The sequence below is a fragment of the Catharus ustulatus genome, chromosome 5 (genome assembly GCF_009819885.2).
Source record: "Catharus ustulatus isolate bCatUst1 chromosome 5, bCatUst1.pri.v2, whole genome shotgun sequence".
NCBI lineage: Eukaryota > Metazoa > Chordata > Aves > Passeriformes > Turdidae > Catharus > Catharus ustulatus.
In genome coordinates this window covers 62,676,674-62,693,025 of record NC_046225.1, presented here as the reverse complement: position 1 = coordinate 62,693,025, position 16,352 = coordinate 62,676,674, and the positions used below count along the sequence as shown (strand labels likewise).

Below are 16,352 nucleotides of genomic sequence, written 5' to 3'. Positions count from 1 at the left end.
GACACTTATATGTAAGTACAAAAGGGTTGTTATATGAGAAAAACCCCTCTATTAATTTCTGGCTTCAGAAGAGAAAAGGCATAAAATTACTCCTTTGCCAGAGGAAGTGGAATAAACAGATGCTGTATTTTCAATATATCTTTTTAAAATTATCATTGTAGTTGAACTAGTGGTTTAATTTCATGTGAGATGTGGGTCACTCACTGTAGAAACCAATGTTTTGGGTAATCAATATGTGATCAACAGGTATAGAGAAAAAATGTAAGACCTGCTTGGCCAGAACAAGGACCAGCCTATCTTGGTGTTTGGCATCCACGATATGCTCAGCACCAAATATCTAAAGTTAAGAGAATTAATTTTAAGTAGAAAAGGGTTAATACTGAACGTGTGTATAAATATTGGGAAAACTAATATATATAAGAAGTGGGCTAAATTTTGTAGAAGGTTTTGCTACTTTGAGCTCATAGTTTCTTCTCCAGCTAGCAATTCCTATAATACTGTGTTGTTAGAATGGGGCTTTTAAAAAAAAAAAGAAAAAAAGAAAAAAAGCAAGATAAATTGCCACTTTTGGACGGTCTAGAAAATTCCTAAAAACCGAGGTTCTGTGCTACCACTGAAAGTCCCGGTTGCCCAAAAGGGGATGGCCTGTGGGGCCCAGAGCACGAAGCACGTGTGTCATCCCTGTCCCTCGCCATGAGAAGGAGCTCCATCAGCAGCTGGTGGCTCCCGGGCTGCCGGGCAGGCTCCAGCCTCTCCAGCTCCCAGCTTTTGGCACTTCCTCGGCTTTCCAGCCGTCGGGCCGGCGATTTGTTCTACACCCGGTGTCTTTCGCATCTTCCTGTCCAGGGAAGGTGTTACACAGCGCGGGCGTCCCAACACGGGCATAACCCCATGTCCCTCATCAAAGCCGAACTACCCTTCGTCCGAGTGACTTCCCTAGCCTGGCCCCCAGCTGTTGTCAGTCCCAGGCAAGGATGTCCCGCAGAAAGCTCGGCAGCCTTTCCCGCAGCTGCGGACCCCCGCCCGCGGGCAGGGCACGGCCCGGGCCGGCGGCCCCGCTCCGCCCCGCCATGGGGGACGGGCCAGCAGCTCGGGGCTCCCCGGGGAGAGCGGGGCCGCCTGCTCGCAGCACCTGGCCGGCGCTGGGAGATGGAGCAAGCCGCCGGGTGCCCCGCCGTGGGCGGCAGCTACCCGCAGAAGAACGCCGAGATCCTCAGCAGCCAGTACGGCATCAACCTCTTCCTGGCCGGGCTGCTGCTCACCTTCGCCTGGGCTGTGCATGCCGTGGGCATCAGCAAGAGCCACCTGCTCTCCTACCTCATCACGCTGATGCTCATCCAGCTGCTGTGGATGCTGTGGTACCTCTGCAGGAGCTGCACGCAGAGGAGGCTGATCCGGGACAAGGACACACACGCCGGAGCCCGCTGGCTGAAGTGTAAGTACGGACCGACGGCACAAAGAGTGGGACTGCACAAGGGACACCTGTGCCATCACCTGCCTGTGTCTGCTACCTCTCTGTTACTCTCTCCATCCCTACCGGGAGTTATCCTGGTATTCGCTGAATGCACACACAGTGCACTCTAAAGTAAATATATGCATAAGCTGAACATACTAGGAGATTGTATTGGGAAGCTGTTTGTTAAACATGCTCACTTTCCAACCTACCATTTATAGCACTGAAATCTCTGGTGTCTTTCTTCTTTACCAGGCTGGTTTGGTGAAACTTGAAAAATGGAATATAGCTAGTGGAAGAGGCAATGTTGTTGGTGTCTTGCATCTCTTTTGGAGGAACTATCACCTTTTCCAGATGCTATAATGCAATTTTATTTATGGTAGTACCAGTCAGAAAGATCCTCAAGTACTCTCTATACCAATGTATATCAGAGATTCCTGTTTATATGTGTACAGTGATGCTTTCGAAACATCTAGACAGAAGAGGACAAAATCCCTGGCCAGATCAGTTTGTAATTAGTACCTAAAGCAGTTAAACAAGGAATCTAAACCAAACATTCACTTACAGAAGAAGTATACAAGTTTGTGAGGGTAGTGGTGGGGTGTGCTGGCCCACATCTGCAGCCAGATGCACACCAGAGTGAGGATATAAAGGTATACTGAGAGAAGGAGCTTGGGGAACACATCACAGAGCTGCAGTGACAGGAAGGCTGTGTTTTCAGGTACTAAGGAAAAGGAACAGCCTACATCAGTGCCTGGGGAATAATAGGCAATGCCAGTTTTACCAGCCTCTGCCAGTCTCAGCACTGTAAATAATAGATTGGAAAGTAAGTAGTTAAGTGGCATGTTATGACAACTTTCCCATAAAATATTTTCTACCTACTAACCCTGGGACAACAGCTAATTTTCACAGCAGCTAATGAAATATCTAAATGAAAATTCCAAGAACATCTGACATCTGATTATTTTGAAAAGATTGTGCTGTGGAAATGTAGTTTGTTCTCAATCTCAATGTTTGTGTATCATTTATTTTCTTCTCAACTGTTAACATTTGTGTTAGGATTGCTGACAGAAAACCTATTTTTAAAATTTCTGATGTACAGCTATGGTCTGTAGACTCTTTCCTGAAATGTATGGAGTTCATATACCAGCTGTCAAATTCTTCCTCATGATTATTTACTATTTTTCAAGGCAATATTAATCTCTCAAGCATTTTTTCTTTTGTTAGCTCATGTGGCTTGCAACATCCTGAAATTAATGCAAAGCTTAACTTGATTGTACCTTGGACCAAGCTAAGCTTTTGTTACTCAGAGGGTAGCTTTCCCTTCCTAAAAATGGAATAAATACTGCCTAGCATGGGTAAGTACAGCAGGATCCCCCACCCTCCTTCTTTTGGCGCCGCATTCACAGCATTTCGTTTGTCCTACAGAATATAAGGAGTCACAGAAACTTAGAAATAAGATCCTGGATTGAACTACTAGGTTACCTTATCCATTTCTTTTACCAGCACAGGATGGCTCTTTGTACTGGCTTCTCAAGTGGTGCAGCTTCCATGGCTTCTCTTGGATGTCTAGGCTGCAATTCAATAAATTTGCCCTTAGGGAATGACCTACACTTTCCTATTCTTGGAGGTTTCTTGTAGTTACAACAAGTCTGTACAACTCCTTTATCCTCTATTGGTAAAAGAAAACTTATTTGAGCTAAGGAGAAACTCATGTGGCAATTCCTCTGCCAAGATCCCCCTTGTCCTCCTCTTTAACAGTGCTTTTGTCATAGAAATCTTTTACCTGAAAGATCAAAAGTCCGAAAAGGGAAGGGGAGGATGGAGTGGCACAGACATATTTTGCTTGGATTTTTCCACTGAAAGTTTTCTGCAATTTTTTCTAGCTCTTTCAGCTACTTTTGAAGAACATCTCCTTGTTGTAATTGTGAGAGCAAATGCCCTTGTATTAAACAGTATAAAATTAATGTATTTTCATGAATCCTTTCAAACTGTGAACATCATTTTAGTAAAAGTGGTGGCAGTCGCCTGTTTGCTCTGACAAATTCTGAAATGGAAGGATTTAACACAAACCTGTAACTGACTCATTGTACATGCACCAAGACATCAATTTGTGTGAACCCTCGACCTTGGTTGTCTTCCTGCCTGCGTGGTTGACCAAGAACCACTCTTAGAGTCTGAATGTGGGAAAAATTTGTGGCAGAGCTGTGTCTTTAATACAACACAGTTATCCTGACCCAAAAACCACAGGGAACCTTAGGAGGTCTTCCCTTGACTTATTCCAAATGTTATTCCCCTAAGTATGCTCTCTGGCCAGGAAAAGCTCTCTTACCATTTTATGGGACAGTTCAGTGAAGTAGCCCAGAGAACTCAAAACAAAAATCAGTTGGCTTCACAAACAGCTTTATTTTATCCCATTTTTAACGGCAGCACAGTTTCTGTGTAAAGCACGGACAATTTAAAAGCTCTTGTCAGACTTCAACTTGTATTTTTTTACTCTCTGCATTGATTTTTCAATTATTTGAACAATATTTTAAAGTGAGATTGGTATTTTTGCAACTATCTTTTTTTTTTTTAACTTCTTGATGGTTACTAGGAAGAAATGAACCAGCACTTAGCAATATTGAAAATCCTATTTATGACACCATAAGACACACAAGTTTCAACGAATATTTGAAAAGAAAAAATAATGAAACAGCACTCAATAGCAACCATTTCACCTTTCTTAAAATTTTAAATGGAAATAACTAAGAGGTGAAATGATCTTCCTTGAAATTACGGGTGTCCATTTAGTATTAGCACATACTACTGAATTTTCCATCACAAAAAGTTGGCAGAAAAACTGTTAACATACCATATGCATGGTCATTGTGGTTGTGCTTTTGACTAAGATTTTTGACTAAGAAAATTAGTACAATCATTCTCTTTCAAAGCCCATAAATAAGCATGTTGGACACTTTGTGCACACTTGCAGTGTGGCCACCAAGGTGATTGCAGAAATATCTAAATACCATTTGAATAAAAGAAACAATCTAAAATTAAAAAAGTCATATAAAGTCTTCTAATCCCTGGAGGTCAGTAATCTATAATCTTTTTGCTACAGAAGATAGCTTTTGCCTTATTGAAACAATCATAACATATGATGCATTTCTGACAAATAGGCTGTTTCCTGCTACTTTCTAAATAAACCATAAATCACAAAATCAATCTTAGAATAATTCAGCTAGGAAGGGACTTCTGAAGGTTATCTAGTCTAACACCTTGCTCAGAGCATGTCTAGCTACCTCAGGCAGAGTGATTTATAAGCAGCTACATTTAAAATTATATAATCAGAGCTAACAATTCTAATTTATTTCAGAATTATTAACATTCTTTAGATAAGGAAGGAAACATATTTGATCTCAAGAGCAGCCTATGATTTTGTATTTTATGATACCATTTACTTTAATACACAATGAAAATGACACCTCTATTTAAAAACGTGGACTCCAGTCCTGTTACATGTGTTAGAATACAAATTAGCTGACCTAAGAAGCATAAATTTAAAAAAAAGCTGTATGGGATTATACACATGCATGAAGTGTAGGGCTGAGGTTTTAGATTTTGCAATATAAAAGCAAATGTTTTTAGCTCTTGGTAGAAATTACACTCAATCAGTAATTTTACAGTGTTTTTATTATAAAGAGATTGTGAAACACGAACATAAAATTCCACTTGAATTAATACCCTTGTGACTGAAAAGGTTTCTGAAGTCTATTTTTGTTTAATTTTAAAGGGTCATTGAAATAATTAGAAAAATTAGTGTGTTTATATAATTTCTACTTAATTTTTATCAATGCAACTTTGACAATGGAAGTATAATCAAGTAAATTTTAAATTTAGTATTGCTTTTTTACTACCACAAGTCAAGTGGAAAACATGATACTTATATGGAAGTTAGGTTGTGGGCTGATATAAAAGATAAATATTAATCAAAGTCAACACTAGTGATGTATTTACTCTGTGAGGAGTTGTAAGGAAAGATTAAGATACTGGTGCTGGCTTATATAATAAGGTCTGGTTTTATCTAGTCTTCATTCAAATAAGTCCAAATTAAATCCAGTAAAAGCTTACTTGAATAAAAGCCTAAAAGAAAATGAAAAAACCAAACTTCCAATTCACAAAAAAACCCCCAAAACAAAACAGCAACAATAAAACAAAAACAAAAAACAAAACAAACCAAAACCAAGGAAATGGAGGCCTTAGAGTTTGGTTCAGTAATCTTGTAGCCAATTGTACTTACTCAAACAGGTACAAACCAAACAATAACAGCAACAACAAAAATAAACAAAGGGAAATGTACTTCAAATTCTTCAGAGTATTTAGAGTAGGATATTAGAACATTTTTGTGTGTGTGTGTGAAATATAGATACTGAAATTAACTCTTTGGATCCTTTCTAGGAGAACAAACCTTAAAGCTCGTTGTGGTTGTGGTCTCTGAATTAAAGTGTGACCCCTGAGCCATGGGGAGGGCACACCAAGCGATTGTGTCATTTCCCACTGTTGAGGGTTTGGGCTGGAGGACTGTAAGGTGACTGTTCAGCTCCCCAGGACTGCCCAGTTTGCTGGGGAGCTGCTGAGGACAGTAATTCATGCTCTCAGTGGCTGCTTCAGTGCCACTGGCACTTGAGAGGCTGATCCTGCCCAGAGCTGGCACTCTGCAAGGTGCTGAATGTCCTGGGCAGTGCAGGGCTGGTGACTCCTCACTGACCAGGGGAATGTCCAGGGATGACCTTGCTTAATGCCCTGGGCAGAGGCTGTCACAAATTAGAGGTATGTATTTCATGGAGTAAATTATCCTCATGAGCATTGATCTAGTCTTATTTCCCTAAACAAGAGCACAGATATTGATCAGCTTGCATTTCCCTAAACAGATTTTTGTGTATTTCACAAGTAGTCTCCAGACACTATAACTATACATTAAAATTTTTTATCTTTTTCGTTCATAGGTGGGATTACATTATTTGCAGTGATTACTTTAATTCTGGACTCCTTCAAAATTGGATATTATATTGATTTTTCAAACTGTCTTTCACCAACTGAAGGCATTTTTCCTGTTACACATGCTGTCCACACCATCTTACAGGTAAAAGTCACTGGTTGCAGCTTTATATTAGTCTCTGTTTCTTACCAAAAGTATATTTTATCTTGTCATCAGTGGACTTGATGCTATTTTCATTTCCAAGCATATCACAGAATACTTTTGAGGACTAAATTCTTGTGCATGTATAGTGAATTCAAGCATTGCGACCTGAAGTTGCTTAGCCATAAAATTCTTGGATTTCAAACACGGGCTTGAAAAAAAGAATAATAAAAAAATGTTCTCCTGTAATTGAAGTTATGTGGCCTTTTTGTTTAATTGAAGTTACATACAGAATTTTCAAGCTGAAATGAACATTTTGCTAAAGACAATTCCCTTGTTTATGTATTTAGAACTTGTCACACAAGTTTAATTCAATCTGGCTAACCTGGTGTTCCATTGTAGTTAGAGGTGTAGACCTGCTAAGTTAAAGGGATCAAAACCCCTTTCTAGCAGGTTCTAAAACACTTGCACAGCTTTCCTGTAACAAACGAACATGGATGTTCCTTCTAGAAGCACTTGGTTGTTCTTGTCAGTGGCTGCACAACAGCAAACATGGCAAGTGACTCCTGTGAAACATTCCAGCAGCCTGTTTGTTATAAGGCTGTGGCTCTGCTGTGTGTGGTGACACTCCAGAGCTGATTGTTTCTCACATTGACTCCTCTGAACCCCTGTCAGCAGGTTTGTGTGCACACTGTTCACGGCCTAGGAAATTTTCAGCTGGGATTTTCTCAGGCTGTGAAAAGTACACAGTTCCATTTTCTCTTAGATAGCTGAAACCTTCCCAGGCTGTTTTGGATACACAGCTTTGCATACACAGGTTGCGAAATCTAACTGAAGTTCCCAGGCAGATAGCTCTATCAGGCAACAGAGCAGTAAAAAACACAGATTAGACACCTGTTGTTTTTATCGCAAGTGTCCTTTGAGTACGTGGTTGTTCTCCTACTCTGTCCAATGACCTTCTGTTCTGCCTGAGCTTTGTGAACCACACTATAAAGATGTCCAAGTTTCGTTCAGTAAATGGGTTCCTCTCTGGAAGTAGCCCTGTGTTACTGTTATTGCTTTCCCTCGCATGATAGCCACAGGTTTGTGGAGAAGAAGGAAAGAAAAAGCCACTCAGCTGAGATACTCAACCATAACCAGGCACTTCTATGAATTTCCCAAGAGGTTTAAGTCATTCTGAAAGAAAATAAATATTTTCCTAGCAGTTGTGGTTGCATGTCAATGAGCTTTTCAACAACCTGCAGTAAATTCACGAATACAAGCCACACTGAGTATAAGCCGCATCTCCGGGTGTCAGCAACATTTCGTTCTTTGTCCATACACAAGCCGCACCCAATTACCAGCCGCTCTGTCGTTCGCAGTGAGGACCCGTGTGCAACAAAGTTGCCAAATAGTAAGAGAATCACGGGATGGCGGGGTTTACTGGCTCAGCTCAGGCTGTGAGGGCTCGGGGCTGCCAATGGGGCCAGGTGGCCCAACTCAGCTCTGCCACTCGGCGAGGCTGCTCGGGGCCGGCTGCTGTTGCCACCGGGCTCGCTCATCCTGGCCCAGCGCTGTGCTGTGATGGCAGGGGGGGCACGGAGCCCGCCGGCACCCGTGGCGGCGGCAGGTGGGGACAGGAGCCCCCCACCTCCCCCTGAGCTGCGGGGCCAGCAGGAGGGAGCCCCCCGTCTCTCCCCTGGGCTGCGCTGCCTGAAGGAGGGAGCTCCCCCGCCTTCCCCCCTCCGCCACCCCCCGCGCTGCCTGCACGGAGCCCGGCTCCACTCGCCACGAAACAGAGTAACCTATTTGTAACAATCGCTTAAAGCCAGGTTTTACTGGCAGGTTGCTCGACTTGGCACCTCGGTTTGCACTTCTGGGGTTGGAAATTTCAGAAAATTATTCACATATTAGTCGCTCCTGAGTGTAAACCGCATTTCTGGTGTGGGAGCAAAATTTTAGTCAAAATGATGCGGCCTGTAATTGTGAAATTACTGTACATTTTTCTGCTTTCTTCAACAGTTAAAAAAATAAAAAATATTAAATTTAAACAGTAACTCTCACCCCATCTATGTTTTCCTCTGAGGGTGAAATTCTGAGTAGGTTGAAGTAATCTTAATTTCACATTCTTGTAATAGCAGTCACTCTCCATGTCTTTATTTGTCTCAACTTCTTTACTTCATCTCTGAAAAACAAATCAACAAAATTAAGCCCTTCTGCCCTGCTGATCTGAACACAGCATTCTTCATTATAGCCAGCTGACAAGGTTTCCAGCCACCATGAACTGGAGTGTGGAAGAGTGAATAAAAGTGGTGAACAAAGGCAACAAGAACTCTAATTTAAATTTTACATCACCCAGTCTCACTGAATTTATTGTCTACAGAGTTAAAATAATGAACACTTGAATGTTAGCCTAAGCAATCAAAGAAAAAGTTAAATTTAAAAAGTAATTATACCTAAGCTATATCTTCTCATATCTTTGAAATAGTGGATGAAATCACAGCAGAGAACATCCCTAATATGTGTCATCTAAAAGCCAAAGAGTTAATTTTCTACTGGATAGGTATCAGATTCTGTTGTCATCTACTCTGAGGCATCCTGATACATGCCATGAAATTAATAAATACATTCTGCACCCGTGTATGAGCTAACATGTACCTGCTCTCCCAGGCTCTTCTGCAAGCAGAAGTCCTTTGAGGCAATGAGTATTCAGTAAGCAAAACCTGGATTTTATGCTTTCTTTATTGACTTTTCCTAATTCTTCCCACTATCTTGTGTCTGAACAGATCTTCAAAACTTGCATTTTTATAAGTTTTAAAGAATGGTTTCAGATCTGCTGTCAGATTTTATTGCATTTATCCCAGGATGGGAAACTGAATATGGCAGTAGAGACTAAGGTAATTTCAATTTGATTTCAGTTGAAGCATACATGAAATATTTTAGTCTTTACATCTATAATTTTACCGTGACCACTCCTCTCATTGATAAATGCTTCATTAGAGGAAGTATTATTGCTGGGTAGCATAGGTGAGTCATAAAGAACTGCATTTGCCTAGCTTTTTCCAAAATGAGACGTTGAATGCCTCAGAATCAGAGGCTGTGAAGGCATCCTACAATAATGGATGCTGTGGAAAAATGGGTTTCCAATTACTCTGGTTGCTGAAGAAGAACCCAAAGTTTTTATCACTTTTCAGAGCATTTCTGGAACACCAAACTAAGCAGGTTTCTAAAAGAAATTTTAGGACTCTCTCTCCTCACAATTCACTTTCTGATGAGTTCAGTAGCCTAGGAGCTATTGGGGATAAACAGACTCACAGTGTCACTCCATTAACCCTGAGGAATAATGATATAGTTCTTCTTGTACCTATTCACACTTGGTTTTGTTTCAGCAGTAATAAAACGGAGGTTTTTCTGAGGTCTCCATTATGCTCTCACAAATGGAGAGTTCTAATTTGATTTCTCTTTGCCCTTGACTTGCTAATTCATTATTGTTAGATATGTCTTTTATTCCTTGAGTTTTCTGCACTATCTTTGAGTGCAACTGAAATGTTCTTAATGGGATTGTCTGTCAGGCAGTTAGTACAAACTTTTCTCATGCTTCTTGTTGTTTCATTAGTCAAGTCTGGCATCCTTTCATCAATCTCTTCCCCTCCACAGAATTTAATATATTTCATAAATTATTCAAACTTACCATCACCATGCCCTGCAGCAATCATACCTCTATCCACAACCAGTCTCTTCAGATACACAAGAAAAATACGTTTGGGTGAGTAATACTTAGACTTTCTACTGTTAAGCCACTGATTTCTCATGTAAGAAATCTCAAGTTCTGTGTAAATATTACAGGAAATCATGAGCTCTTTCACATGTGTGGAGATGGAGCTGCCTCAGTTTAAATCATCAGAAGCTTTAACCACGGGAATGTCTATCTACAGATGCACTTTCCTTTCTGAGTGTTACACATGCTCGTTACTATAATGATATTTCTCTGTATTTCTTCCATTTAGGTGTACTTTCTGTGGTGTCATGCAAAGGATGTTATCCAGTCTTTCAAAACACTTGAAAGGTAAAGTGGATCTGATCCTCATCTGGTATGTTAATAGGTATAGGTCTGTACAGTGTTTTGACACCAAAGTTTTATTGTATGAGGGACAGTGAAAATACACAGAGATTGATTCTCCTCTTGATTGCATTAGGTAGAAAGAAATAGAAAAGTTAAATAGAAAGTAGCTCCATTCACCCTTATTTAACCTGCACTGATATTTTGTAACACAAAATAGTGATAGAATACATATATTTTTCTCATGAGAGAGGAAAATGGCAGTATATGACACCACAGAGTCACTTAAGAAGGAAGCATCATGTATGTGTTTTAAGACACTATATTATATTTATTTATTTATCTACTGAAGGGGAGCATGTATCACCAACCTGCAGTCAATGCAATGTAATTGAGGTATTCTATATTGATTTTATGGAAAGCACCTTTTTAAAACTAGATCTTAGACTCATAGAATAATTTGGGCTGGAAGAAACCTTTATAAGTAATATAGTCCAACCCCTCTGCAATAAGCAGGGACGCCTTCAACTAGATCAGTATGCTCAGAGGTCCATCCAACCCAACCTGGAATGTTTCCAGCCTGTGTTGATACTGGGGCTTGCCCTGGCCCAGATGCAGGACCTTGCACTTGGCCTTTTTGATCCTCATAAGGTTCCCATAGGGCCACTTGAGCTCATCCAGGTCCTTCTGACATCCCAACCCTCAACCACACCTCACAGCTGTGGTAGATGCAGCTGTGCACATGCACTTGGAAACACAACATCCCTGGTGGTATCCTACATACCAAATCAGATCCAATGTGTTTTCTGGTTTTGTGAACGTAAGTAAGCAAACATGGTAATTTTCAAAGTACTTATTTAAAATTATCAGTGATCTGACCAGTTTCTATATGAGGTAAAATAAATTTGTTCAGAAATATCATCTGATATTGAAGGTTCTCTATTTGCTCTGCTCTCTTGGGTAAGTGTTCAAATCCCATGCTTAGGAGGAGAGTGATTACAGAAGGCTTTGCAACATCAACTGGTGCTGTCAGCTCTGTTTATAAGTAGATTTGAAAAATTTCTAACTCCAAGTTTATCACTGAGAACAGTGTTGTAATAAAGAACTATTTCTTGGTGAAGAAACATGAAGAGCCTTGGGTGCAGGAGAGCACTTGACATTGGTAGGTGAGAGGACTGTACCTAGGAAAGATACATGACCTCCTACAAAAAAGTGCCTAATTGGCAATGGAGAACAACTTTTGTATAGATTTTATTAGGAAGTTCAGAACCATTAGTACACTTCTTTCTCCAATGCTGTTCTAATTCACCAATCTGAAGTGGCTTGTCAGAGGCCAGGAGTCTCAAAAATGCACGGAGACCTACCCTCATTTGTACCAGTACTTTTAATGAACTAAAGCCCTCTGTTAGCTTCAGCTCTCTCCTAGAGACAAAAATCTATGGGCTAGAAGGTGAAGAAGGTGATGGTATCTGTGAAGAAAGATCAGACACAGAATATGAAGGAGCACTGCAGAAGGCTGTGAAACAAAATATGTAAAAAACGAATCCTGTTCAGACTGTTCAATCACTAACATGAAGCTTGTTCAGCCCAAAGAATAAAACCCATCGCATAAGAGAGCATGAGAAGTAATAATAAGAGAGCATAAGAAGTAATAAAAGCATCCTGATAATAGTTTAATACATTAGACCATTTAATACATTGCATTTCTGTAAGGTTTTAGAAGTCTGATATTCAATGACTGCAGAATCTTTAGAGATCGGTGATGAATTTTCAACCCTCCCCCTGCACTGACAAATAGATACTGCCATGTAGCTTGTACACAGAAATTTAATCAATTTGATTTCATTTCACATATTTCACCAGATACAGTCTGTGCAGATTCCTTCAATAATTGCTTTTTTTTTGTAGGTTTGGTGTTATCCATTCTGTTTTCACAAATTTGCTCCTGTGGACAAATGGTGTGTTAGCAGAGTCAAAACATCAATTGAATGAACATAAGGAAAGACTAATCACGCTTGGTTTTGGGAACATAACTATAGGTAAGCAAAAGGTTTGGTGCATTGTGAAATTCCTGCTCTAGCACACTCACACTGTCACTACAGGATGTAGCTGAGTCATTCATGGCTATGTCAGCATAGTCATTCTGGGACACATGGTCATTTCCTGATACTGAAATGTTATATGATCATTATTCTACATGTCATCAAGGCAACAGTTTTCTTCTAAATTCCAAACAAATAGATTTTTAAAGAACATTTCTTTTGAGGAATAACATCGCTAAGGAACATCACTAAGGAACCATTTTATTACTTAATCACAGTAATAAATTAATATAGCAATGTTAAAATGAGGGTTTACTATTTACTAAGTTATTAGTAATAAAAAAAGTGTGGATAATCTTCCAAATCTTTCCCAGGAGAGTTGTTACCTGTTGCCTGTGGTCCTACAGGCTTCAGTGGGATGGCTCAAAGGGATAGAAGTTGTCCATTAGTGGTGTTTTACAAGACAAGGACTTTGCTCTGGGTGTTTTAATAATGAAAATTTTTCTCCATTGGTAAGATGGTGCAAGTTGTCATCAGCAAACATTTAAAATAAGGAAGATATAAAGAAAAAGTTCTTCATTTTGAAGGTGCTGAGGCACTGAAATATGTTGCTCAGAGAAGCTGTGGATGCTCCATCCCTGGAAATGTTTAAGACCAGGTTGGATGGGACTGTGAGCAACCTGGTCTAGAGGAAGATTCCCTGTTCACAGCAGAGGGGTTTGAAATAGATGATCTTTAAGGTCCCTTCCAACCCAGGCCATTCTGAGACAACTGCCGGGGATGCCTTCTGCTTCCAAACTCCAGTGAAGCATGGAGAAGTGGGGCCTTTTCTTAGGCGGGTAACTGGGTGTTGTTTGACTGAAATGTTACGTTTGTATTTCATTATTTTGTTTATGTTTTATTTATTCACTTAAACCAAGTGATCTTTATAAAGCACATAACTACTCTCTCCTTCTCCTTTAGTTCTAGATGATCATGCGCCTCAATGCAATTGTACAACAACAACTCTCTGCTCGATATTTTCTCAAGGAATATATTACCTCTATCCCTTTAATATAGAGTACCACATCCTAGCATCCACGATGCTCTATGTCTTGTGGAAGAACATTGGCCGTCAAGTTGAGCACCACCAGCAAAACAAAACTCCATTCAAATTCCACGGCATAACTGTTGGAATGATTTTCGGACTAATGGTGCTAACTAGCACAATAGCCATAGTTGTTGTGTATTTAATTCAGATTGGAGGTTCAAAAATCAAAAGTGAGCTAGCACTCACTATGTTTTACTTGCACGCTATCTTTGTGTTGGCTCTCATGTGCACAGCTGGAATCGTCGCCCTTCTCATCTACAGACTGGAAGATAGATCTCTGGATAATTCCAAGAATCCTGCTCGAAAACTGGATGCAGAACTGCTGGTAGGCACAGCTGCAGGGTCCTGGCTGCTCTCCTGGGGCTCGATCCTTGCCATTATCTGTGCCCAAGGTCATCCCAAATACACCTGGTATAACCTGCCCTACTCTGTTCTGGTTATTATTGAGAAATACATTCAGAACCTCTTTATCATTGAATCCATCCATCGTGAGCAGGAAAAGGTGAATGATGACATCAAAACGCTTCGAATAGTGACCATATCTCGGGGGAGCACTTTGTCTCTCACCCCCTTGTACAAAGAGATTTACAATGGCAGAGCTGCTCGTGACAACGGTGACATACCCTGTCTGCTTAAGGGCAGCATCTGTGGGAGAGAAAATGATGGTGCTGGTGTTTCCAAAGAAGAAACAAATCAGGACAATAGTTTGGTCATGCACTCAGCCTCAGATTTCTCATTTTCCAGTAGAAACTCGGTTACTAACAACAAGAGGAGAATTTTGAAGAACATTGCTGCATTTTTATTCCTCTGCAATCTTTCGGTAAGACATGTTGAGTGTAATTCACAAGTTAATACCCAAAAACTTCCCATTCTTTCAAGTATGAGAAGCATATTAAAATTACACGATTCTATAGCTTGTAGGCAGTAAATTTTACTTCTGGAAGAGATGAATATGCTTTGGGGAACAAAGTTCATTGAAATGTGGAATATAGGAGGCTCCTTTCAGTAACAGTAAAAAAAACTGTAGCAGCAGCAGAAGCTGAAACCCTCTTCCACCAGTGTACCCCAGTAGCAACAGGGAGGGATTTCTTAGGGATTCCTGAAGGCAATTTGCGGTATGGAGGAGTCACAGTCATTAAGGGCTATTGACTTGTACTGCTGGTGATTAATATTGACCTCGCGTTCTTTCCCTGCAGCTGTGGATACCACCGGCGTTCGGGTGCCGCCCCGAATATGACAATGGACTGGAAGAAATCGTTTTTGGCTTTGAACCCTGGATAATTGTTGTGAACCTTGCGATGCCTTTTTCTATTTTCTATCGGATGCATTCAGCTGCCTCGCTCTTTGAGGTCAATTGTAAAACATAGATCATATACGGTCCCTCAGTGAACAATTGATTGAATAATTAATTACTTAAATAACAGTCAAGGGAGTGGATGAATGAATGAGTGAATGCAGCAGCTGCTCAATAAATAGAAGATTCAATAATGTTTTTAAAGGAGGGACCATAGCTAATAGCATGTAATTTTTTTTTCTTTCCACATGTTTTGTTATATATGTGGTGTTATTGTATAAATACACTTTTCAGAATCATATTAGTCTTAATATGATTAACACTACATAGTAAAGTTAATTCAATCTCATTAATCTTTGTTTTAGTCAACTTGTATTTGTTCTCTATACAATTTGTACGGCTTTGTTTTCATTCATTGTGACTTGTGAAAGGGATTTACAAAATATTCTGTATGACTTAGAACAGAAAATCCCAGGAAGAGCTTCTCCTGAATCAGAGATATTAGGAAAACTCCAACTCTTAATTCCTAGCTTGCTTTTTACAGTAAAACCTAAAAATAATTTCTAGAAAATTGGGGTCTGGGAATTAGTTTAAAGTTCCTTATTACTGATGAAAATCGATATATGATTATTATTTTGTGGATACATATAGATATCAAGAAATCCAGGTAGGTAACATGTATGACTAGATATCATGTTGTATATAATTTTTTATGATAAAATATATTTCTATCAATTTTCTTGTATTTATGACATAACTGAGGAATAAAATTTATCTTTTTAGTAATTCTTTATTCAAATATTCTTGAAACGTTTTAAGAGAAAAAACCTGGTCTTATAGTTCATATTTAGGTATACGTATTCCAGTCCCAGAACGGTATGTATTTGTTGCACAATTTTTTAATGAGTTGCTAATTTCATTTTAGATCAGTCTCCTGGTTTTCCATCATCATATATGTTTTCATAATAATAATCATATGTTTTCATACAGAGATGCTATAAAGCAAAGCTGAAGCCTCTAGAAATCTGGAGGGCCTTTGGCTGAGAGTTTTATAAGTGTGGTTTACAAGATGTTAGAATATAATCTCAAAACCCTGTGATATTTAGTTGCTTGAATTCTCACAGAAAGCAGTGAAAATTTGGATGCCTCAATACTCTTAGAATTTGCACCTGCAAGATCAAAAGATTGGAGCACTAACCAGGATACTGGAGCTACAGATCAATTAATCATTGGATAACCCTCGTTGTTGATGACCTAGTCCTAGGTCTGGTGGGTCAAGGGCTGAAAAATTTCTGCTCCTGGTTCCTGCAAG

At 39.8% G+C, this 16,352-nt stretch overlaps 1 protein-coding gene across 1 annotated transcript; it reads left to right on the top strand.

Annotated features, from left to right (window-relative positions):
- The first annotated feature begins 1,149 nt into the window (after nucleotides 1-1,149).
- OTOP1 (otopetrin 1) lies at nucleotides 1,150-15,248 on the top strand. The gene is made up of 6 exons (XM_033061090.1): nucleotides 1,150-1,435; nucleotides 6,442-6,578; nucleotides 10,562-10,620; nucleotides 12,523-12,653; nucleotides 13,620-14,566; nucleotides 14,943-15,248. The coding sequence occupies exons 1-6, from the start codon at nucleotides 1,150-1,152 to the stop codon at nucleotides 15,111-15,113; spliced, it is 1,731 nt and encodes a 576-aa protein (XP_032916981.1). The 3' UTR covers nucleotides 15,114-15,248.
- Nucleotides 15,249-16,352: the final 1,104 nt, after the last annotated feature.